This window comes from Urocitellus parryii, chromosome 2, assembly GCF_045843805.1.
Source record: "Urocitellus parryii isolate mUroPar1 chromosome 2, mUroPar1.hap1, whole genome shotgun sequence".
NCBI lineage: Eukaryota > Metazoa > Chordata > Mammalia > Rodentia > Sciuridae > Urocitellus > Urocitellus parryii.
This window is the reverse complement of record NC_135532.1, coordinates 109,327,031-109,353,285: the sequence shown is the minus strand read 5'-3', so window position 1 is coordinate 109,353,285 and position 26,255 is coordinate 109,327,031. Positions and strand designations below refer to the sequence as shown.

Sequence of the window (26,255 nt, the reverse complement as noted above, 5' to 3'; positions counted from 1 at the left end):
TGGGAGGAGAGGAGATCAAAGGAAGGGAAGTATTGGGGAGGGAAATTGCTTTTTTTTTTTTTTTTTAAACTATGTACGACCCTGCCACAAAGAAACCCGCAATTCTGTAAAATGAATAGGCATCAAGAAAAACTAACTCTTAAACCACAGGAATCCGAGGGATGGAGGTCAAAGCCACAGGAAAGGAAGTTTCCCCGAAGAGGCCACTCCCACCCAGTGACTTTCCAGTTCAAGGTGGTGTAGGCGCTAGTTCATCTCTGCCTTAACCCCGGGACAAGTCTTGGGGCCTCTCTTAGAGCTAGAAAGCAGCGGGGCAGCCGTTCTGCGGGCTTCAGGCAGCGGCTCCGCCTCCAGCTTGGCCGACTCCGGACCGCGCCGGGGGGGACCCGGCGCATCTGCGCAGGGCAGGGGAGGAAAATTCTTCTTGAATACGCAGGATCCAGGAAACGAAACCCAGAGCCCCTGGTGTCCGCGCCAAAGTTTCCTTGCTAGCTTTCACTCCAAGGCGTTTCCTCGCTAGCTTCAGGGGAGGTTGTGTAACACCTGTGCCACCAGCAAAAGAGTCGAGAGGAACGCAGCCTCCACCTGGCGCCCGGATTCCCACCAGCCTGAGCCACAGGTGAGCGAGGGCTTTCTCCGCCGCCTCTCCGCCGCGGGGGCGCGGGACCTGCGCACGTTTCTGGGAGGGACCTAGGTTAAGCGAGCTGCGGGTGCGGAGAGGCACTAGGGTCTTTGTGTCCTGTTTGCTCTGTGGGTGGAAGTTGGGGGGGGGGGATAATTCTGAGGGACCTGGAATGAGCTCGGGAATGGAGCAGAGATTCAGCAAGGACCCAAGCTGTGCCGGTGGTATTCTTGGCCCATCCCAGAACCTTTATAATGACAAAGGTGTGTCCTGTTGGGGGTGTGGAGGATCCCCAAGGGCTCTACTTGCAGTTAGTGGCACCACTTCACAATTCAGAGAGCAGTCCTCAATCATGGCCTGAAGGTGAGCGCAGAGCTTCGGCCAACTTCGTGGGGCATTAGAAGGCAGGATTAGTAAAACTGCTAGCTGCCATTGAACAGCAAACATTAATAGGATTATGGCTGCAGCTCAAACTATGTTTGGCAATCCGGAATACCAGAGGAATAGGAAAGACAGAGGGGTAGGCGGCATGGTGGGTGAGCCCTTCAGATGCCCGCGTCCATCCTGCCTCACGTCCATGGGCTCTGGGCCAGTGTCTTCATTCATGTTCCTTTAGCTGCCTCATCTCTGAAATCTCTGAAATTGTGTAACTATTACAAGAACCACCAAGTTAAGAAAGAGCATTACGGGCATTAATATAAGGTGTGAGAGTCCCACCTGGCACTGCAGAAGGTCCCCAGGCAAAGCTCGCTTCCATTATTTCAAGTATTTGGCAAAGTGCCTGCTGCTCCTTGCTGACCACCCCCACCCCCGGGGGGGGGTGTTTTATTGATGCCTTGGATTCCTGGACAGCTGGGCAGGACCACTTCCCAGTTCCGGAAACCAGAGTCACTTCTTCAAGTTTGGCAACTGGAGACATGTTAGAGAGCTGCAGCTTGGTGAGAGGTCTTAGGCAGATCAGGGCTCCTTCCCCTTCCTGATCCTGCCTTACAGCAGAACTTTCTCTTAAGTAGGGCTTTGAACAATGAGCACACACGGAAATAAAAAAAAAAAAATGAGTTTCTACATTTGGATAGAAAAGCAGCGTGTAAACAAGGTGGATGATAGACCAAGATCTGTAAAGGGGCTTAGCATACAGGCGGAGGGACATTACAGTAGGTGAACACGGTCCCTGTGCACCCTCCATCCTCACCTGTAAGGAGCTTCTCCTTCCCTGCTCTGCCACCTCACCGACCTCTCATTCCTGGGTGAGTCAAGACACTTCTGGGAGTCTACACTTCTGAGGTGTGGTGTCCCCCTTCCCCCGCCCCCATTCAGTGTCCCTGGCATATACCCCACACATATACTTCATGACCTGGATGCTTATAGACATTTTTTAGCTTTCCTGACAATACCACCACAGCTATCATCTAAATCCTATGACATCATTATCTTCACTCATAGTACCTGTAGTAATTTAATTATCTTAATTGTTTAAATCCCCAAGTGTCTTTGTATAGTACTCAAATGCCTGGATAGAGACTTGCTTGTTCTATATCTAAAATTAGTACTCTCGAGAATCACATTTTCCACTTGGTGAATACTGAGATGGGAAATGTTTATGTAAGCATACAGGAGGATGTGTGTACCATGAATGTATGTGTTCACACACACGCACACTCACACACTATAACACAGTATTGCATAGTGCCCAATTCCCCCGTTAATAAATACTAACAAATGTTTGCTTTCCAAATTTTGTTTGATAAATGCTTAGAAAATCCTTACCTGGCCTAGTAAAAAAAAATGTACATGGCCACAAGAGCAACCAGGCTTTTTTGTCTTACATATGAAAGGCATTACATTAAAGGCGGACTCTAACAAATGTCATTGAAAATTGGGAGCTGACTTGGAAGATGAGTTTTTGTTTCTTCCACCTCTTTGGTTTATTGTTAGTTTTGTAAAACCCTGGACACTACTAAGTTTGTCTGAGTAGATGTATGATCTAAATTCTTATTCAAGGGTTACAGTAAAATACTATAAGATTCTATCCCAAAATGGTTCTTTTTTTTTAAGGTTTGTGTCTTTTTTTAAAATTATTTTATTTGTTTTAATTAGTTACACATGACAGTACAATGACCTTGACATATCATACATTTGAATCAGATGGGATATAATTTCTCATTTTTCTGAGTGTACAAGTTGCAGAATCACATTGGTCATGCAGTCATGTATATACACACAGCAATAATAATGTCTATTTAATTCCACTATCCTTTCTTTCCAAAATGGTTCTAAGCACATTTGTTTTGTTTTCTTGAGCCCAAACTACAGAAGTGGATTTTACGGAAGACTTCCTGTTACAAGCTACTCTGCACTTAAAATCTGCCTCCATCCTGCATCAGACACCTATTTTGCAAGTCTATGTCCTGTTGTATCAAATTACTTCCTTCTCCCCTTTCCTTCCCCCTGTCATTCCTGTAAATGCCCTTGTTTTGCTCTGCTTATCTATTAACATAACCACAATTAAACAGATGCAATATTTTTCTCATTAGCTGTTCATGAAACATTTTTAAACGCACAGTTTACCCACAAACATAATGAGAAGGACGTTAAAATCACTTAATTTTTTACTATCCTCAAGAAATTTTGCCTTCTTCTCCTGGCCTACTCCAGTGACCCTCCTTTTCCTCTTCAGATCATGCATCACCGTCTTGGGATTGAACTTGTTTATATTGTGTTTTTGGTTTGCAGGAGATGGAGGTGGGGGAAATTTGTGGTTAGATAATTAACAAGTAAATCCAGGTAAATAAACTAAATCTATTTTATGTACATTGTATAGACATAGTAATTTTATGATCTTCTAAAAATACTTTTTGAAAGCAATAGAAATTTTAGGATCCTAAGTGTTGGGTCAGAGGTTGTCACTGTAGTATGAGTTATGAAGTCACAGCTGAAAATCTCCATCCCTTTTCTCCCTCTCCCTAGTGGGAGTATTTTACAATGATCAAATAGCCCAGAGCAGCAATAGGGACTTATGATATTTGACAGAACAACTTTATATGTATATATATTTCTGTAGCATATGATGCTAAAATTACCACCAAAGTTCTCATTCAATGTATGAAGAAGTATGCAACCATCAGATTCTATTTTGGAGTTCTGTTTGTTCAGGTGTAATTATGATTCCAATCATACAATATATTTTATGAGTTTATTATAGACTTTTTACTCTGGGTGCATCATAAATATGATTTCCTCTTCCTGGAAAAAAATATATATTTATTTATATTTATATATGATTAGCAGGAACCATTATTTAAAAGCTATTAGGTTAAATTTACTAATTCAACCAGGGCACACCTAATTATTTCCAAAATGAATGATATGTCTTGAAATAGATCCATTAAAGTTGAGAAAACGGAAAGATGCTCCTAACAGCCAATAAGAGGTCAGGAAGAGAAGGCACCCACATGGTAGATGACTATATTTATCAAGTAAATAGCACTTTATTATAATAGGAAACTACTGTTAAAATTAATTGGCACCTGTAAAGATAAAAGAACCAATTAACATTTGGACATTGCTTATGACATACCAGTTTTAATGCTTCAGATATTTTGTAATTGCTACATTTAAAACCTATAGTAAAGCCGGGCTCTGTAGCATACACCTGTTATCCCAGGGGATCCAGACGCTGAGGCAGGAGGATTATGAATTCAAAGCCAGCCTCAGCAATTTAGCAAAGTCCAAAAGCAACTTAGAAAGTCTCTATTTCAAAATAAAATACAAAAGGCCTGGGATGTGGCTCAGTAGTTCAGAGCCCCTGGGTTCAATTCCTGGTGTATATATATATATATATATATTAAAAAAACAAAAACAAAAACAAACAAAAAAACCCCACAACATAGTACAATGAAGATCCAGATTTTATTCTACAGCATTTTTGCCAATAGGTACTCATTCTCACTTATATTTTAAGACTCAAAATAATGCAACCAACTAGGAGGAGAAAGAGCAAGTAGGAACAATTGAGTACTGTTTTGTACTCTGTTTAGTTTCCCTTCCAGGATTTCTGGATGAGGAGGGAATGATCTGTAACCCTAGGAAAATACTGTGTTTTCTCTTAGTTGGTACTCATTAGGAAGGGATCTGGAACCTTCCAGTACTAATGCTTAAGATCCACCTGACATGATATACAAAATTAGCTTATGAAATTTCTCATCTTTCTAGTTTACAAGTATTTGTGGCTTGCTGGACTTCCTAGCCCAAAACAACTAAGTTCTAAGAAGAAATGCTTTTTAAACACAAACAAAAATATTTTCCATCTCTGATGTATAGGTTTGCAATCCAGAAGCTAAAGGATCTTTCGTTTTTTTAAATTCAGTTCACAAAATATAAAGAATAAAATTTTGCCTGTGTTTTTCCTTTTTGGATGTTATTTAGGATTTGTCCAATATACTGTTTGGTGCCTTTCTGATATTGGTAGGCAAGTTGAAAAAGACTGGAAAAAAAAAAAAAAAGAGGTTCCTTAAAAGGTCCCTTAAAATTACTGTTAAAGGGCTGGGGATATAGCTTAGTTGGTAGAGTGCTTGCCTCACATGCATAAGGCCCTGGTTCAATCCCCAGCACCACAGAAAAAGAAAATACAAGAAAATTACTGTTAAAATTAATTAAAAGCCATTTAATTAAGCCTATTGAAGATTGATGTCTTAAAAGATGCAGGTGACAGATAAAAACTTTTGAGATATGTAGTTCAGCATAGTAACTAAGGGATACTGCCTATTTCTGTACTAGAATTTATCAGTCATTTAATTTGTATGTATCTGTGAAGATACTTAGTCTATTTTATGCAAATAGGTATTCCTTTTAATGTATCAACACCAATATGGTGTCGACCAAATTCATCTTGAGATTTTGCATATATGAATTCAGTCTCTGTTTGCAGTTCTTTCTCTGATGGATCTTTCTACTCAGTTCTTCCGTCCTGCAGTACTTTGATCCTATCTCAGGCTTTTCCACCTCTATTCAGTCTCCTCCCTATCTACTGTAAATTCCAACCCCATTTTATGTGTGCTGATTACAGTGAAAACATGGGGCAAAAATTCAGTTATGCAACAGTTTTATCTCCAACCCACATGCTCAGACAAGCTGCCCTTCCTCTTCCCAGGCCCACCCACTATTGGTGGCTCTTTTGCTGACTCCTACGTCATAGACTGACTGATAACCTCCAAAGTCCTATATGTAAACCCAGCCTAGGGAATCAGATCAAGCCCAGAAACTCCCAACGCCTGGATGAGGCTAGAGTCAGCTAATGAAGAGGACTGTCCCTTGAGTGTGACTCTCTAGTTCTAGTGAACTGTCTTTCCACCCTCATATTTGACCTATAAACTCATAGACAGTGCACTAATATCAGATCTTTTTTTTTTTTCAGAACTATTTAAATCATGGAGAAACACAGTAAGTAATTCATAAGTATTTACTTTTCTTTCCTATAATGTTCAATCTATTTACCTGCTATTTGTTACAATGTTCTATTCCATTCTTGAATTTATTTAGTTTGCTTTGTGTTGTTTTTGCTCCAGAATCCAATGTCTAGCTCATTGTTTCTACTATAAAGGTGTACACAATATTCACCACCAACAATCTTTTTTCATTATTAATAGGAAAGTCTTAGTGAGAGCAACATATTGGACTTGTTGGTAAATAGATAAGTATGCTGTATTTCATCAAGAACAATTTTTCTATTCTCTGCATTTTATACATGGAAGGTTTATTCAAGTCATACTTATTAACATAATAAATTCACTATGTCAGGTGATGGTAATGAAAATCTCAGATATATATACTCATACATTTTTCAGAATATACACATGTGTATAGGCTTAAATAAATATCAATCTTAATGTTATCTACATGTTAGGAAAAATACCAGAAACCAAATCCTGTTTTTCTGAAATGATGTGTGTTCTCCCTTTTATTTTTATGGAGATAGCTAAATATATATATATCAATGTCTTAGATAATCTTTTTTTTTTTTTTTGGTATCAGGATTGAACTCAGGGGCATTTGACCACTGAGCCTTATTTTCTATTTTATTTAGAGACAGGGTCTGACCACTTTGCTTAGCACCTCGATTTTGCTGAAGCTGGCCTTGAACTGGTGACCATCTTGCTCCTCGGTCTCCTGAGCCGCTGGGATGACAGGCTCCACTGTGCCCAGCTGTGATCTTAATGACTGCTATATTGACTTAATTTTATTTGTAAAACTTAAACTTTTAAAAAGTAGGTTTATTTTGAGAAGATTACAAGTTTGAGGGCAGCCTTAGCCACTTAGCAAGACCCTGTCACCCCCCCTGTCCCTCCCAAAAAAGATTGGGGTATAGTTCAGTGGTAAAGAATCCCTGGATTCAATCCCCAGTGCCCACCCCCCACCCCACAAAAGTAAATTTATATAGATGTAATGCTTCATGTACTAGAAGCTCTGAGATACTTCAATTCAGAAAAGTTAATTTAATTTGTCCATGGTCATTCCCACCTTTTATCTTTTCAGTTTCATATATATATATATATACACACACACACACACACACATTCACATGAGCATAAAAATAAAATATGTATATGTACATGAGTAAATATGCACATATACGAATACACATATGGAGACATAAAAATATAATATCTTTAAGACAATGTAATAGTTCTATGTTGCATTTTAGAATTACAGAAATAGACCTTAATTCCTATTCTCTTTGTATTCTTTTTGATCTACATGAACATCTGCCCATTCACTTATGTGTGTGTGTGTGTGTGTGTGTGTATGTGTGTGAATTCCTCCTGGTAATCCTGAATTAGGATCATTGCACTGGTACCCAAACCCAGAGATAATGAGCTCCAGTTTTCTGAGTCTGTCTCTTCTTGAGGATGTGTGTGTGGTACATAATTCAAACAATCGGGCTTGTTAGTCTGATCCTATTGTTTTCTAACTCACATTGGAAGTGGGGCTGCAGGCAGGATCCTAAAAGCTGGAGAACTAGGGAGCTGGGCTGCTTTTCTAGCTAAGAAACAGAAGAGGATGGTTGGGATGAAATGACCTGTGCTATATCAGAGAACTGTGGTAATTTGAGACATTGTGGTGTCTGTCCAAGGAAAATCCTAATTCAAGTAGGGGATTTTTTCATTGCTTGAATTTGCACAGTTTTGGTGACTACATTCTGCTGAAGGTGTTGCCACACTGATTGAAAGGGAGGGAGGTGCAGTCTGCTTCCTGATAAGCCAGTAAAATTACAGGAGTTGAGTGGCCTTTGGAAGTTCATAATACAGACACATACAGAAAATATGAGATTCAAAGTCCAATTAATATTTTCTTCTATGTCTGTGTCATGTCTTCATGATCCCAAAACAAACAATTCTGAATTTCTAGTCAGTAACCCATAAGGAAGTAGAGGTGAGAATAATATAAGTTTAGTGTCCACTAGACCATCATTTCTGTGAAGGGAGGGCCACTGCAGCCCTAAAGCCCAACCCATGGGTGACACAGGAGGTACTCAGTAAATATTTATTGATGGGTTGGGTAGATAAATGAATCACTGAGGAGAAAAGAATATGAAGAACTAGGAAGTTGAACTATTCAAGCAGATAATTGGCAGATAACAGTTTAATATTAGTATATTATTATTAACATGGATTTTGTAGGTCAGAATGAGTTTTAACTATCTTTTTGTCACAAAATCAAAACCTAGAACTGAACACGTTAACATATTTGAAAAAAAATAGCTCTCATAACAGACACAACTTAGGGTAAATGAATTTACTTTGTTTCAATATAGCTTAAAACCACATAAGTGAATATTATCTAAGCACAATGACTTTTGCTTTCTAATATATATTTTATTTAAACAAACATACATTTACCTCTGTTTGAATTGCAGACATGCCAATTGATGCTCCCCAACCAGGAACGAATTTTGATGCTGGATATTCCTCTCCATATCCACCAACAGCATTCCAAGGTAAAATATTTGATTAAAAAAGAAAGAGTAACATTAAACAATTGATATTCCCTAGGGACAGAAGAAGAGGGAGGGGGAAAGTTTCTTTATTTTAGTTGTTCTTTTTTCTTGAAATTGCACTAAAGTAATTGCTTTTTTACTGACTTCTTCCTCATCGTTACAATATAGTATAACAACTACTTATGTAGGATTTATATTATGTGAGGCATTATAAATAGTCTAGATATGACTTAAATCTATGCAAGGATTTTCATAGGTCATGTGCAAATACTGTACCATTTTATATATAAAAGACTTGAGCATCTGTGGCTTTGATTTCCCAGGGGGATCCTAGGACCAATCCCCCTGGATACTGAATGAAGGACCACTGTACTATTGATTATCCCCCTTAATGCATATGGAAAATCTGAGGCCACAGACAATATTGGACAATATCAGGTTTCAAGTTCTACATTCTGGATTAACAGTTGTGTGATGGTCCTGAACAAGCTGCCATACCTCAAAGCCTCACTTTTATTATCTATAATTGGGGATAATGTTTTCTCTAATTCAGGTTGCTTTGGAGGTTAAATGCAAATACAAAGAAAACTATGAGCACAATGCAAATAATAAATGACAAGTGTTGGTCATTTGTGCATTAATATTATGTTAAATCAGTTTGGATTTATATGAATGAGATAGTTATCCATATTTTAGGAAATCCTCTATGCTTAATCCTTTGATTTGAGGAATAATCAACCAGCAGATTATAATCGTGTCAATAATATATCCACTTAGCTCCAACCTCCACATCCCTGTTGACTTCTCTCCTGAGGACTTTGCCCTGAGGCTTGTGATCTTTAAAAACATTAATCTCTTCCTATCACAGATGTGTGTTCAGCTCTCCTTCACTGAATCCTCATTACTCTTAGGATAAGTGCCCAGAGTGGGTCATAGGAGCCTTTACCCTCTTTCACTTTGAATGCTTCTTGAAGCAGGCTCTCTTACTGGTCAGCTAGACTGGACATCTTTCAGATTTTTAAAGGCCTGTGTGTGTTACTATGCAGGGACTATTCTCTGGAATGTTCTGTGCCTTTGACCTATTCAACTGCTGTGAATCTTTCAGATCTTAGCTGAGAGGGGATCACTCAGGGAGACTCCACCTATACCTTCCATTTCCCATCTCAATAACTACCTTCTGCATATAGAGTCATAAAACCCTGGCCCCTTACTGCAAAGCATTTGTTTCCAATTCCAGCTAGAAAGTCCTACTGGTACTAGATAGAGCACTCTAGAATAGGGTACATAAAAAATTTTATCTCCCATTAGGCAAGGGGGACAAGGATTGCCTCTGTGTTTCCCATTGTGAATCCTAGGGCTCAACACTTTTGAAAAATGTTGTAAGATACAAATGACATCATGGAACTCACTTTTCTCCTCAGAATCCTCCAATGCCTGCTGATCACAGGGGGAAGAAAATAGCAGCTCCTGACCATGCCTCCCCACCTTGTCTGCAGATGAACTGTTTCCTATTGTTCTACTGAGGGCCACTGCTGTTCATCCTCTCTTAGGGCCTTCTGTTCACAAGCATGACACATTCATTCCCCAAGTTTGGGTTTATCTTTGCTTTTCCTTCCTCTTGGGTGATTTCTTACCAGATCTTAATATAAAACTTTTCCCTTGTTATCTTTAGATTCCAAAATAAATTAGATCTATCTAAAGTAGCTTCCTCTGCTGCCATCTCCCCCATATTTTCTCCATGACACCAATAGGAAATCTTTGTTTTTTATCTCCCAGCAGTTGACCCCCAAAAGAGATGGTTCCCCCATGAGTAGCTCAATTCTATAACAGAGTTTGTGACAAATTTATTACCTTTGAGTATCTCTTCACTGTAGAAGGAATAGTTTATAAAATCTTAATTTTAAAACACTATTATGAGGTTCAGTCGGTTGTTAGCTTCCATTTTTAAGTTGATTCAGTAATTTTATTTATTCATTTATTTTTCTGGTGTTAGAACTGAACCCAGGGCCTCATGCCTGCTAGACAAGTGCTCTACCACTGATCTGTGCCCCCAGCCCATTAGCCTTAATGTTTTGGTATGTGAATTTTGTCAGAATAAATGGCCTGTTCTGAGTATTCAATTTTATATGACTTTTAATGATAAAACATAGTGGAACATAGTCTTTAGAAAGTATATCGTAATCGTTGAAATCCCTGCTCTGTAAATAAGCTTATAAAGCTTCATGGTAATCGCACATTCAGAGAATATAGAGTATATGCCTACTAAATGTCTTTTTCCACTGTTTATTAACTACTCCAAAGAATTTTGCCTCTCACAATGTTTGCCTTCCTTATTTCCAGAGAGCATGTTGGTTGTTATATTGTGAAATTTAAATTTCTAAACTAAATATCATAATGGGGTTTATTGATTTTTTTTTTAAATGAATAGAGACTTTATTGATGAAGACAGTGTGGACTAAAACTCCAAGCACACTGTTAATCCAGATATGTATCTGGAATATGCTAGAAGGATGCATACCTTTACTTCTATACCTGGATTTCTCAACAGTGGCATGGAAATATTTGGGGCTGGGAAGTTCTTGGTTTCCAGGAGACTGTTCTGGGTACTTTAGGATATTGAGCAGCAGCCCTGCCTTCTACCCACCGGTCACCAGTATCATGCTTGTGACAAAAAAAAAAAAAAAAAAAAAAAAAGAAATATATATATATATATATATTTGGGAAGATTTGGAGATATATATATATATATATATATATATCTCCAAATCTTCCCAAACATCCCTCAGGGAAAGAGAGAGAGAGAAAAAAAAATACACTCCAGGTTTATAGTCACTGGAGCTATCCTTTGTTAGAATTCCAGAGTTGCTTTGTTCTTTAGGTGCTTTGGTGCTTGAAATGCCCAGGACTTTAGATTAGATCTTCTACAATGCCTTTTCTCCTGTCCTTGAAGGCCTGCCAGGATGTTTATGTCGTTGGCTCTTGGTCATAGTTTATTTTCTTTCACTTTCTCACGTGTTCAAGTTTTTATTATTTTTTTTTTCTTTCCATCTAAGTCTTGAATGCTGAAAGCAGGGCAGCTGGCCAGCTCTTATCTCAACCCACCACCCTCAAAAGAGAGTAGATCTGAAACTACAGATATTGCATTGAAAAACCTGAAAGATTAAAAGAAAAATTTAAACCTCATTGATACTAGATTTCTGAATTTAGAGGTCAGATCATAGATAGCTGGGGTAATTGTAAGTGGGTTGATGGTTCCAGTTTTCTGTGCAGATACCTATTATTTCAATGACTCTTGTTTCAGGACCTCCGGGACACAGTGGCTACCCAGGAATGCAGCCTGGCTACCCAGGACCATCCCAGGGTGCCTATCTAGGTCCCCAGGCTGGCTACCCAATCCCACCACCCGACTATACAGGTGCTGGCCCAGTCGGCTTCCCTGTCCAAAACCAACCAGGTGGACCTGTAGGGACACCATGGATGCCTGCACCACCCCCTCCACTAGATTGCCCACCTGGATTGGAATATTTAACTCAGGTAATTTCAGATACATAAAATACTCGTGAAAGACAAACCTGTGCTCCCAACTTACATAACTAGGGTAACAAATGAATATTTCACCAAATTTGAAAATGGTAGAACATTTTCTGCTGACAGATGACTGATTCCTCTCATTGAAGTTCACTTTATAATCAAAGCACAAAGGTCTGGATAATTGTGTTTTTTGTGACCTTGAATTAAACCTGTGATATAAGCCAATAGCAAATATTTTTAAGCACTATTTTCTAGTATTCATCCTAAGCATAATACATGTGTTGTCTTACTCTTTATAGAGAATCTATAACATTATATAATTAACAGCATTTTTTTTTCAAGAGAGGAGAGTCACACACATTGCCCAGGGTCAAACCCCCATAGCAATGAAATTGGCTGTTTAACCTGGACTTTGGTACTGAACACAGTGCTTTTCTTTCAACACTACATAGTTTCTTTGGAATTAAAAGAAAAGAAAAACTTAAAATAAAGTTTATTGCCAAGTTTCAATAAATGGCACCAAACAAAGAGTTAAAATTTTGTGTATGACTCATCTTTTTATATCCAATAAAACTACATATTTATGATGCTGCTTTTGTTCTTTGGGAGGTCCAGTTTTATAAATGCCACCAATAAGGAAGAGAAAAAAAGGCCAGGATTTTACTGTCCTACATGATTTGAATTTCAGCAATATGAAGTTGAACATAGTTTAATGTGAGACATCAGCTGGGTGAAATAGGAACATGAAGGGCTGAGTGTTCAGTGTCTGTACACTTGAGAACCAGTATTCTTACCATGTCTAGCCACTGCTCAGTAAGTCAGGGGTCCCTCAGGCTCACACTGTAATAATTTAATTTTTCATAATGTTTTCAAGCAGCACATACCATAGGAATTTTTTGGTCATTGTCATATTTTTTCAAAAAATTCTGAAACACATATTTTAAAAATCAGGATATCATAAAATACATAGATGAAATTATTAGTGACTACAACTGATGATATTACACTTACAGTTTTTGAAACTTGACAGATAAAGAACCCTTTTAAATGATTAAAAAATTATCCATACCTCTCTTGAGTTCTTCCTCAAAAAACTATATGTATTTTTGCTGTTGTTGTTGTTTTTAATTTCAGTGTAAGATAGTTTTATTTGGTCTAAAGTTTCCCAGATTAATGGTGAAAATTTTCAACAAATATTTCGCCAATAAAAAATGTGAACTTTAGTTTTGTACTAACCAGTAATATAAACTATTAAACATTGATAACATTAAATTTTGACAATTGACTATGTGAATTTTTTTTTTCCCTATAACAGATAGATCAGATTCTGGTTCATCAGCAAATTGAGCTTCTAGAAGGTGTGTATTCATTGTATCCATCATATTTCTAGATTTATGCAGATAAAAGCATTATCAGACACTGCAAAGGTAGTACTCTCAATCATGTGAAACAGTTAAACAGGTTATTTTTAAATGTCTGTTTGAAATTTTATCATAATTCATCATGTACATTATCAGCAATTCATTTCTGAAAATTAGTCAAATGGTAAATATGAGTATAGTGGGTATATATCCTTATGATATAGATATTAGATACGAATATTACAAGGAAACTATCGAGACTTACTTTTACTCCTCTCTCTTTTCAAATCACTAAAAGTTTTTTAGCATTTTGCTGGACTTTTACCACTTGAGCACTTTTCTCCCAACTTGAGATCACCTTGAGAAGGCGACAGAGTCACATTCAGCTGCCTTAGTACATCTCCAAAGCAAGTGATCTCTGGATTCAGAGGCGGATGATTTTGCTACTGGATATTAAAGCCAGGTGCATTTTACCTCTGAACTATATCTCCATTCTTCCTGCTACGGATTTTTTTCTTCTTTATTTTGAAACAGGGTCTCACCAAATTGCTGAGATTCTCACTAAGTGGCTGAAGCTGGTCTCAAATTTGAGATCCTCCTGCCTCAGTCTCCCAAATTGTTGAGATTACAAGTATGTGCCACCACACTCAGCAAGATGGGGATGTTTTAGAAAATTGTCATTCATGCCCACGGTTTCTCTTGGGAAATCAGATGAACCCTGTGGAATGTGCATTCCATGACCTGCGTGTTATCTCCTGGGGTTTAGGGCCACTGGGGCACTGCTGCTCTGGAGGCCTCTTCTGCAAGACTATTGCTGCTCCAGAGTGGGCCTCCAGGTGCTTCCAAAAGTCCAGGGCTTCCAGATGCAGGAATAAACCTGGGAAGTCACTAGATCCTTCAGGGAAGCTACTAGGGAATGACACTCAGGGAGATATAGGAACCATTATTCCAAATACCAGGGAATAATAGAAACTCGACTTGTTTGTAGAATACATCTGTTAAACCCCATCTTTTGCAAAGTTCCTTTCCAAGGGTGAACATAAACTGTGTAAGCAGGGTAATGGATTTTATGAAATTACACAATTGTCACCTATGACATTTAAGATATTAATAATGTAATTATTAGATGTTTGTATTATTCATCATTTTGATTGGTTTCTTTTAACATTACTCTAAAAGAAAGTTCTTTTTTTCCCTTTTGCACCAGGGATTGAACTCAGTGGCACTTAGCCACAAAGCCACATCCTAGGCCTATTTTGTATTTTATTTAGAGAGAAGATCTCACTGAGTTGCTTAGTACCTCAGTTTTGCTGAGGCTGGCTTGGAACTTACAATCCTCCTGCCTCAACCTCCTGAGCCACTGGGATTACAGGCATGTGCCACCATGCCAGGCCCCTAAAAGGGAGTCCTTTATTGTTTTAAATTTTGAAAATATTTTATTCTGTGGTATATGTCATTTAAGTTATAAAATCCTCATAGGCAGACACCATATATTCCATAGCATATAAACTTATCTCTTTTTAGATTTATAAGCATTTAAAATATTTCATCTTGAAATGTAATTTTTAAATTTACTAGTATTTAATTCTTCAATTTAGGCCAGTGTCAGCACTAGCAAGGACAAAGGAACTTAGCAAGACGATCTCAAAAAATAAAAATAAAAAGAGCTGGCTAGTAGATAAGCACCACTGGATTCAATCCCCAGTCCCTCCAAAAAAAGTTTTTAAAAAGGTAGTCCTTAATTTTCTCTTTCTCTCTCTCTTTTTTTTTTTTTGCCCAATGTGTAAAGTCAATATTTTTTCATATTATGAGTTATGTGAATAACATGATTTCTCAGTTTCTGTCAGCAAATTAGGCACTCACATTTTTCCTCAATTCAAAACTTATCAGAAAGAAAACACAAAAACATGAAATTATTTTATTTTCATCTTTTAAGGAAAATCATAGATTATATAAACTCATGCTATTCAACAAATAAAGAAGTTGAAGATTTCTGAGATTAAGGTATTAATGAAGCAATTAGTGAAAAATAAATGTCCTCTCAAAGCCACTTTAACTTTTTTCCTCTCTAAATATTTGGCTATTGCAGATGGGCGGGACTCTGAATCCCACCAAAGACACTTGAAGAAGTTCGTATTGATAGAACTTTATTTATTTATTTACTTATTTATTTGTATTTTTATTTATTTTTATTTTTTTTAGAGAGAGAGAGAGAATTTTTAATATTTATTTTTAGTTTTTGGCAGACACAACATCTTTATTTGTATGTGGTGCTGAGGATCGAACCCAGCCCCAGATGCATGCCAGGCGAGTGAGCTACCGCTGGAGCCACATCCCCAGCCCCAATCTTTTTTTTTTTTTAAAGAGAGAGAGAGAGAATTTTTTAATATCAGTTATTGGTGGATACAACATCTTTGTTTTATGTGGTGCTGAGGATCGACCCCGGGGCCGCATGCATGCCAGGCTGGCGCACTACCGCTTGAGCCACATCCCCAGCCCCGTGTTGATAGAACTTTTGACTGATGTCTCTCTATCCTCATGAAGTCCTTCCACGCAGACCTGAGAGAGTTATTTGGGTCTCCATGTATTTCTTTTAATCACTTTTTGTTTTGGTCAGTCTTCTGACATACTGTGACCCAACTATTCTAGGGCTGTGGATAAGGGAACATTAGCTGTTCCTTCTCTGCTCTGTAAAAACAGAGGTTTCCAGTGTGTGGATCAATATGAGGGGGCATTGGTGAGGTAATACATCCCTCTGTTTTCCCTCATGAAGAGTTTAGCACCCTAAAGGTGTAGAGCTCACTTTGGATGCCCATGGTCTAGAGAGTCTATGAGTTTGAGCCCTGGTTACCAGGCCTCTCCCCACTTGTCCAATACCCAGCTTCACCTGCTTAATAACAACTGCTGAGCTAACCAAGGTGCACTGACCCCGCGTGATGTTCTGATTCACACTCTATTCCCACTTTGTCCTTTTGTACATGATTGCATCAAGATCACCCCTCTTGTTCCTTTTGCTCAAAGTGTAAAAGCTAAGACCTAAGTATCGCTTATAACACAAAATCTTAACCCAATTGATTTAATAAAGTAGTTCATAGAATACAAACACAGCAAACATCCTATAACCCCTCCATAATACTTGAGTACTGAGCACCCCTGTGCCCACCTCCAGCACTGCATCCACCCTGAGCAGCAGAGCCTCCCATTAGGACAGAACGTATGGCATTTGCTAACACCACTTATTTCCATTACCCCATCTCTCCTAAAGATTCAGTTTTTCTTATTTAAGATACTTCCCTCCTCCTCCTTTTGCCTTGTTTTCTTTTATTGGTCTGGTTCACTGCTAAACATCTTTTCCCTCTTTCCTGAACTACCTGGAATATCTTCCCAAATTGCTCTAGCTGGATATGATAACATCTTAGGTAGAGTCCACATTCTTAACACAATGATGATTATGATTTCCTCCTTTGTGTGTTTAGTCTTAACAGGCTTTGAAACTAATAACAAGTATGAAATCAAGAACAGTCTGGGACAGAGGGTGTACTTCGCAGTGGAAGAAAATGACTGCTGTACCCGAAATTGCTTTGGATCCGCTAGACCTTTTACCTTGAAGGTTCTTGATAATTTGGGCCGAGAAGTCATAACCCTGCACAGACCACTGGCATGTAGCAGCTGCTGTTGTCCCTGCTGCCTTCAGGAGGTCCGTGTGCCATAGCCAGGGCAGTCTGTGAAGAGTTCAGCAAGCATTTTCACCCTTTCATTCAACCTGGACGTTAAGATGGTTATCACATTTTATATATTTTGCTTTTGTAGATAGAAGTACAAGCTCCTCCTGGGATACCCATAGGTTACGTTATTCAGAACTGGCACCCGTGTCTGCCCAAGTTTACAATTCAAAACGAGAAGAGAGAGGATGTACTGAAAATTACCGGTCCCTGTGTTGTGTGCAGTTGTTGTTCAGATGTTGATTTTGAGGTAAGAACAGACATAATGTTTATAAGACTTGCTCTTTCCTAACATAAGAAGATAATTTTATTATCATAAACACATGGAATAAGTATTGTGCTCTGATACCTCAAAAGAGAGGTAATGTGCTCACGTATCTAACTTCAGTCTGAGTGATGGTCACTACTCTAGAGGTCAGTATCGATCATACTCAATAGGGCAAAAAACGAAGCAGCAGCAGAGATGTGTAGTCAAATAAAAACAAGCAAAATGTGTAGCACTTAAACATGGTAGTTTCTGAATAGTGACACCGTATGTTATCTGCTTTAAACAGAATGCTAAGCCTTATCATCTAGGTCTGATTGCCTGACCCCCCAGAGCCCTCCTCGTCTGTGTTACAGGCCATGAATGTTCTAGGTCATGTTGACAAGGCCATGTTAATGTCTTTGAGTTCTTAAGACAGAGCACAGTTACATAGAGATAGTTTTAATAAAGTTGCTACCAATGATTCCTTTTTTCTAGTTTCAATTTCTGTAGTTTCAGTTTTCCACAGTGAATTGTGGCCTGCCAATATTAAATTAAACTTTCCAGAAATATGTGGTTGCTAAATTTTTACTTGCGTGCCATTTGGAGTAGTGCGATGAAATCTCAAGCCACAATCCTCTGGTCCAACTGGACGTGAGACACCCTCTTCCAGGGCACTCTCACTGGATAAGAGTGCCACTAGTAACTGACCCATTAGTTGGTTACCAGGGCAGCTACTCCCACAGTTTGAGTTCACGTAACCCTTGCATAGTACACTAATTGTATGTCATGGTGCCTCCGTCACTTAGGGAACTTCATCTGGTCACACAGACATTGTCTCATCTTGTGTCACTACAAGACAGATCAGAACAGGATAATAAGATATTTTGAGTGAGAAGGAAACCATATTCACATAATTTTCATTATACCATATAGCTATATTTTTCTATTTTATTATTAGTAATTGTAAATAATCTCTTAACTGTGCCCAATTTACAAATTAAAGTTTATCATAGGTATGGCATTTTATAAGAAAAAACATAGTACACATAGCATACATTACTCTCTGTGGTTTCAGGGCTCCGTTGGGGGTCCTGGCATGCAAGACTCACAGATCAGGAGAGATTACTGTATAATACATACTGCCCAAATTGTGCTGCTCTGGAATCTCTGATTTATCCCTGTACAAATTAGGGCTTTGGAACTATAATATGTTCAAGTATTTACTACATGGGAGAATTTCCTTACGACAGTTCTCCAATAGATGACCTCAACTTCTAATCCAATTCTTTTGGTTGCAAAATGCTTAAAGATGGGGACATTTTATAATTTACCCTCGATTTCTTGTTTCTTCTAGAAAATCAGAAAGTATGATAAACTGGACCCTACCTTTCCAGAGGATGGGCTAAATTATCCTAAAGCTGAATAGGGCTATTCACAATGTCATGTGGGAAATCTGGTATTCTCCCCACATCTTCCTAAGGTTTCCCACCAAGCAGCTTTATTCTGTTATCTGTTTTCCTTCTCTATCCATATGGATTTCAATTCCTCTGTTAGAATCTGGTTATATGTGGTGAATCCGTTCTCTCATAGACTTCACAGTCTAACAACACAGATGGTGAACTCTTAAGAAAATACATGTGATGTAGAAACTTTTAAAAGGAAGTTGTAAAGGAATTTGTATAGTGTGTAGTGTGTGTGTGTGCGTGTGTGTGTTTGTGTGTATAAAAACTTCATATGGTGTATGGACAGTCATCATTCTGCATGCAGGAGATGACATGTCTATCACAGAGTCAGAGAAAAAAACGATAATTGCTCCTTAATGAGTGATATTCACAAATTTAGTTGGCATATATTTTATTTGGGGATATAAGTAGAAATACTGGAGAAGCATTTTTAAATTCTTATATTGAATGCTAAGGAATTGAGACTGCATCCAGCATCCATTTTCTGGGGATTTCTTAAAGCAACCATTATTTGTAGTGAATTAACTTCTCCCCTGTGCATCTAGAATGATAATATCTAGGTACCATCTCTGACAGAATTGAGAAGCATTCACTTGATTCATTGTCTAGAGGGTTTATAATGTGAAGGTTGATATTTTAAACCAGGAATTATACATATGAGCAATAGTCATGGGAACTTTTTTTTTTAATATATTTTTTAGTCGTCAATGGACCTTTATTGAGTTGTCAATGGACCTTTATTTTATTTATGTAGATGAGAATTTATTTATTTATGCTGAGAATCGAATCAGTGCCTCACATGCTAGGCAAGTGCTCTATCACTGAGCCGAAACCCAGCCCCTTTGAGTGAAAGAGGTTATGAATAGCTTGATCAATAGCAGGAGTAAGAGTCACTTTAAAGACTGATTCTAAAGATACATTTCCCAGGTGCACTGAGGGTGGCTAATTTCATGCCTTTGATGTCCATGAAGGATGAAAGAAAATTTAGAGATGATTCTGATGTTATCCTTCTGATGTCAGATGTTTGAGAAGTCTAATGAATAATGATACCATTGACCAAGTTAAAAATCATGTAGTTGGGGGTAGACTGTTGATTTGTTGGAAGCTAATCTTTTATATTTAGGTCATGTTGGATCTTGGTTATGTAGAGGAAAGAGTTGGGAGTTTTCACCATGCAGATGGTAGTTGAGTCTGTGAGACTGTTATCCCAAGGAAGAGTAGGAGAGCCCAGTGGACCATCTGTCCATTTAGATGAGAGTGTGACTCCTTCCAAGATTCTTGCTAGGGGAAAAATATGCCCACATGAAATGCATCCCACTCCAATCTTATTTGTTTGAAGTCTGAATTCATAATATTGTTGTTATGAGGGTGAAATTGCTTAATAATTGTTATGTCTTCATATCAAGGATATCCCAAATGTTATATAAATTCTTCATTTGAAAATCTTATCAGCAACCATTTTTAGTTATATGTCATAATTTATTACCTTTTATGCCCTTGATACATACTCAGATACTACGTGCTATATTACAATTCAGATTTTTTAAATTTATATTTGAGGTGAGTCTAAGGTTTCCCTTTTATAGTATTATTCACCAATTATTTGTATTCAATTTATGCATTTAAAATTTTTATAATAACATAGCATTAATTTTTTATTTCCAGAGGTTAAAATTTTATTATATGTTACTAAAAATTTGCTACAAAATTTTCTTGTCCTGAAAACTCTTTTTTTTTTTTTTTTTTGGTGGTGCTGGGGATTGAACCCAGAGCCTTGTGCATGCAAGGAAAGCACTCTACCAACTGAGCTATCTCCCCATCCTCCAAGTCCTGAAAACTCTTTAGCTAGAGATCATTATTCACATTTTCAATTCATGCCAAACAAAAATGGACATTTTCTACTTCTGACATAAATTCTGTTTAATTTGTAATTTTTGCTATAGTAATCAAAAATGGTAAGTAGTAATATCTTTATGAATGTAGCGTTGAGATTATGATGACTACCAAGTTATCATCTTCATTTTTCATTTTAAAAAATATTTCAAAATTGAAAGATAGAATAAAGTTTTCAAATGCTTAAATGGCAGTATTGCAAATAAAATACTAACAGATATAAGCCAGGATTTGTATTGGCTTTGTTTATCATGACATTGTCTCATCTCACATAACTACTAAAATTCAGTGGCTTAAAACCAGAAGCATTTTTTCTTATGCCTATGTCTGGAGATCAAGTGTACTTCAATGGATATAGCTAGGTTCAGATGGACAATTCAGACTTAAGTTGCAAATTGGTCTAGGTTCTGTTCATATATGTGTGTTGTAGGGCTGTAACCACAGCAGCAACTGGGATGAGGTTTTCTAATAGGTTTCCACTGCAGAGCAAGAGCCAGGTCAGACCAGGTAGCCATGTTGAAGAACACTCTTCATGTCACCTGCAAACAAGCCTTGGTCAAGCAGTCACATGGCCACCTACTCCTGATCAGTCATGCACAGGAAGAATCCTGGGCCTACACAGGAAGTGAAATGAAATGAATATTCAAGGAACAATAATCCAGGCTATTGCAATTTCATATCAGAAGTGTACTTCAGATTTTTTAAGATGCCATCTACCTCCACCCAAATGAAATGGGCCAACACTTTGTATTCTCCCCAGATTTGTTTAGTAGGTCCCAGCCTGCAACAGGGACCTCAGGGTATGTTGCTAGCACTTGTGGTACCTTGTGCACATTTGAGAAGGACTCACCTCCTCTTTGTTTAACAGAATCCTAGGTGTACATGGCCAGACAAGTGTCAGTGGTGTTCAGTCCCCACCTGTCTACCTGAGTGGCATTAATCGGGGCACAGTCTGCTCAATTCTGTGATGGTCCTGGGCTTTCCTCTGATGGAGCTGCAAAAGCAGATGCTTTAGACGTTACTGTTTACATCCCCCAAGTCGTCCCTTTATCCCACCCTGGGATAGCCCATAAAAAGTTACACATTGGTCAGTTCCTTCACTCGAACAGCCAGCCTTTTCTAGGCATGTCCTGTTTCTCTACTCACCATGCCTCGTAATGAGTCCTCTGTCATATTTATTAAAGCAGAAATCTAATAAGAGGGTTTTTTTTTCTTTTAAATTATCTTCCTCATGGCTTATAGAAATTTTATCACATTTTTAATACCTTTCTGCTTAAATTTTGTTTTGGATCAACTCAAATAACTTATTATGATCTGTATTAATGCAAAATAGGAATGTTAGATATTTCAGCAAACTACATTTATTAATTCTTTTTCTGTGCAATAAAACATTTTTTTCACATATCCATAAATAGACACAGGAGCCTGCATGTATCTAATGAGGGCTGCACATTCATAGTTATATATGGGCAGAATTTTAATACATTACTTGTGTCATTTTATTTTATTTTTTTATGTTAAAATCTTTTTTTTTATTGTTGGTCGTTCAAAACATTACATAGTTCTTAATACATCATATTTCACAATTTGATTCAAGTGGGTTATGAACTCCCAATTATACCCCGTATACAGATTGCTGACTTGTGTCATTTTATAGCTTTGCTGTAAATTTTCTAAAAATCACTAAGTCTTTATTTTATTATTTTTTTCGATGCAGATTAAATCTCTTGATGAAGAATCTCTGGTTGGCAAGATTTCCAAGCACTGGACTGGGTTTTTGAGAGAGGCATTTACTGACGCTGATAATTTTGGGATTCAGTTCCCTCTAGACCTCGATGTGAAAATGAAGGCTGTGATGCTTGGAGCCTGCTTCCTCATCGTGAGTGTGTTCCTACTGATCCTGGTTACAGAGGGTCTCTCTAGTACCATTTTGAAAGGTTCAGTAAACTATGTATTCCAAAATGACCTTCTACAAAGATTCCCATTTCACCCAAGGTTCAAAATTCTATTTGAATCTGACACTTTGGATACACAGGGGACTAGTTTCTGTCTGAAGGGTCTATGAATTTTCAGAAGACAAGAGAGGACTTTTATGTATCGTGCTGAGGGTCTTTGATTTGGAGTTTTTTGTTTCAAAACACACAATTAGTGCTTTGGGGAAGATGTGAACATTTAAAGGGGGAAAAAATCTATGTTGAACAGGGACACTTTATCTTGAGTCATTTGTAAATTAAATCATAAGATAGGAGTATAAGCAGCAACAAGAGTAAACACTACAATGCAGCTTCTGGATCCAACTACCAATTTATCAGAAATACATGGAATAGAGCAGTGCTTCTAAACCTTTTGAAATCCAAGTACTAGGCCATACCTCAATTCAACCAAGTCAAATATGCGGAATCAAAAATGTGTGTAGATGATTTCAAAATGACCCAAGTTAAGGATTATGGAGACAGAGGAATTATTCTTCACCTCAGCTGTACACTAGAAATACCTAGGTATCTTTCAAACTCCCCATGTTCAGATTCCTCCTAAACCTGTTTGAATTGAAATCTCTTTAATCTATTTACAGCTCTGAGATGATTACTTTGTGGCCAAAGTTTGAAACACTATATGTTTATCTTATTGACCTGGGGATGAAATCTTTCCGAAAAAGTAAGAAAATGTACAGCAAAAGGGACCCATTTCCAAGCCTGGCATGGTGGTGCACACCTATAATCCTAGCATCTTGGATGGCTGAGGCAGGAAGATTGCCAATCTCAGCAATTTATCCAGGTCCTAAGCAACTTAGCAAGACACTGTCTCTAAATAAAATACAGAAGTGGCTGGGGATGTGGTTCGGTAGTTAAGTGCCCTTGGGTTCAACTCCTGTTACCAAACAACAACAAAACAAAGGACCTCAATTCCTTTGATAAATAGGCACTGAAGTAAGTAAAAAAGATAAAATAAAGCAGATGGCTTAAGAGCCACCAACCTAGTGTAGTTTATAGATCATGTTTAGATATCAATCCAAACAAACCTATACAAAAAGGCATTGGTTAAGACATCGGGAAAATTTGAACATTGGCTGGCTACTTAATGATAGGAAGGAATTATCAAGGTGTTTTAGATATGATGATGATAATATATAAAAACAAATTTCATATATTTTAGAGAGGAATAATGAAGTGTTCCATCATGAAATGTTTGATATCATGAATTTGGTTTGAAATAACAGGTGTGAGGACAAAAGAATTTAGAGGACAGAGTAATTGATGGAAGTAAAATTGGTCATATTAATCATTGTTGAAGCTGGATTAGCAGTTGCTGGAGCTTTTTGTTATTATTTCTATTATTTCTAAAGTATTTACTACTTCCTATAATAAAGCTTAGGTGGAAATTATATGTTCAGTAAGTGAAAAAAAAGTTGTGTTCTTTAGTAAGTGTTCTTTCTCCCTAAAATGTACATTTAACCTTAACCTTAAGGAAACTGTTTAACCAAAGCAGAGAGTATGAAAGGTATGGTGTTCAGGGCAAGAAAGAAAGCTGAGACTGTTTAAATTGATGGGAAATGGGGCTGGAAGTGGTATGGTAGAGGATTATTAGGAAATTTCTGTGGTCTATTGCTAAAGAAACTTAAGATATAGTTAAAAATGAATAAGTCGTAGTGTATCACTAAGGACTATACATAGCAATAACATGCTGCATATTTCAAGAAAGCTAGAAAAATGGATTTAGAATGTTTTCACCACACACAAAAAAAATGCTCATTGTTTGAGGAAGTAGCTATGTCTAACCTAACATGACCCCATGTATAGTTCTCTTGAAAAGTGGAACCCATAAATGTAGTTTTTATGTGTCCATTTAAAATTTTTTATAAAGAACTTCTAAAGATTGGGCAACTTTTCAAAGATACAGATTGATTCATTGAAAATTATGTAATTCATGGTTGTTTTAAAATGAGGCATAATAAAATAGTTATAAATTCATCCTTTAGAAAGATAGATGCTGGTGCCCATATGGAAAAGGGATTGAAAGGAGATAAAATTGCAATATTGTAAAGCCAATGATTTTTTTTTAATATTTATTTTTTAGTGGTAGTTGTCCACAACACCTTTATTTCATTGTTTATTTTTGTATGTGGTGCTGAGGATCGAACAACCCAGAGTTTCGCACGTGCGAGGCGAGTGCTCTACCTCTGAGCCACAACCGCAGCCCAAAAGCCAATGATTTGTAGGAATGGTTAATAATCACCTCTACCAGGATAAAGGAAAAGAATAGGTACTTGAGAAATAAAATCCATAGAATGTGACTGAAGTTGAAGAAGAAAGGGTTTAGCTGGAAATCCTTGTTTCTTGGAATGAAATAAGCTGGGGGACACAGGTTTGATTAACCTGGGAAACCAACTTCCATCTGTAGTACATTCTAAGGTGGTTCTCATTGTGCCCCCAAATCTGATAGGGTGCATGTCTCTACAGAAGTTACATTGCTAGGGAAGGACTACGAAAATCTGAGGAAGACAGATTAAAAGATAAAGATTTCAAAAGGGATGACGGAAGAAGAAATTAGAGAATTAACAGATTAAGTCCATATAGGTATTAATAAACAAGACTCTGAGGCTGTAGCTCAGTGGTAGAGCGCTTGCCTAGCATGTGTGAGGCACTGGGTTTGATTCTCAGCACCACATAAAAAATAAATGAATGAATAAATAAATAAATAAATATTATGTCTATCTGCAACAAACAAACAAATAAATAAATGTAGTTTGATTGCTATGGGAGTGGAAAGGTGAAAGTGGACCTTACACAGTTGCAGACTTTTCCCTGATTCACTTATGACACTCAGTTTTTCTTGTTTGACAGATGTGTGTGGTCAGATCTTGAGCTTTGTGCATCTGAAAACTTATCTCAGCTTTATTGCTAAAAATTCATTTCCATATTTTTGCTCCTTTACAGGACTTCATGTTTTTTGAAAGAAATCAGGAATGAAAATGAGAAGTGTGGTGTACTAATGAAAGTGTCCTCAGAAAATTGGGGGACTACATATTGATTGAGGCTACTAAAAGGAAAACTCAGTGTTTTTTTTTTTTTTTTTTTCATTATTAAAAGTGCTCACATATGTATGAATAACACTGTGATGCCTACAAGTTCATTGTATGGTTTTGCTTCTTAAAGAAATGGGTTTTCTGAATCATTGGCTTATATATGTATATTTTTATATATTTTTTAATATTCACTGTGAATTTCAGAAAAAGAACATAGCATATTTTTTATTTTGAAATGAAGCTTCATATTGAAAACTGCTTTGAGTTATAATCTCTCATTTGCTTTTTGTTTTGTAACAAAATTAAAGCCTTAAAGTAACTTTAATATAAAATTATAGATTATTTTATTACACTTAGTTACAATTTATTTCATAAAACATCTAATGTTATTTTGCAAATA

General features: G+C 37.4%; 1 protein-coding gene across 1 annotated transcript; it reads left to right on the top strand.

Moving 5' to 3' along the window:
• Nucleotides 1-418: 418 nt before the first annotated feature.
• Nucleotides 419-26,157, top strand: Plscr1 (phospholipid scramblase 1). The gene is made up of 9 exons (XM_026385021.2): nucleotides 419-619; nucleotides 6,036-6,061; nucleotides 8,535-8,615; nucleotides 11,917-12,149; nucleotides 13,462-13,504; nucleotides 16,984-17,204; nucleotides 17,318-17,479; nucleotides 22,550-22,711; nucleotides 25,767-26,157. The coding sequence occupies exons 2-9, from the start codon at nucleotides 6,049-6,051 to the stop codon at nucleotides 25,797-25,799; spliced, it is 948 nt and encodes a 315-aa protein (XP_026240806.1). The 5' UTR covers nucleotides 419-619; nucleotides 6,036-6,048; the 3' UTR covers nucleotides 25,800-26,157.
• The last annotated feature ends 98 nt before the right edge of the window (nucleotides 26,158-26,255 follow it).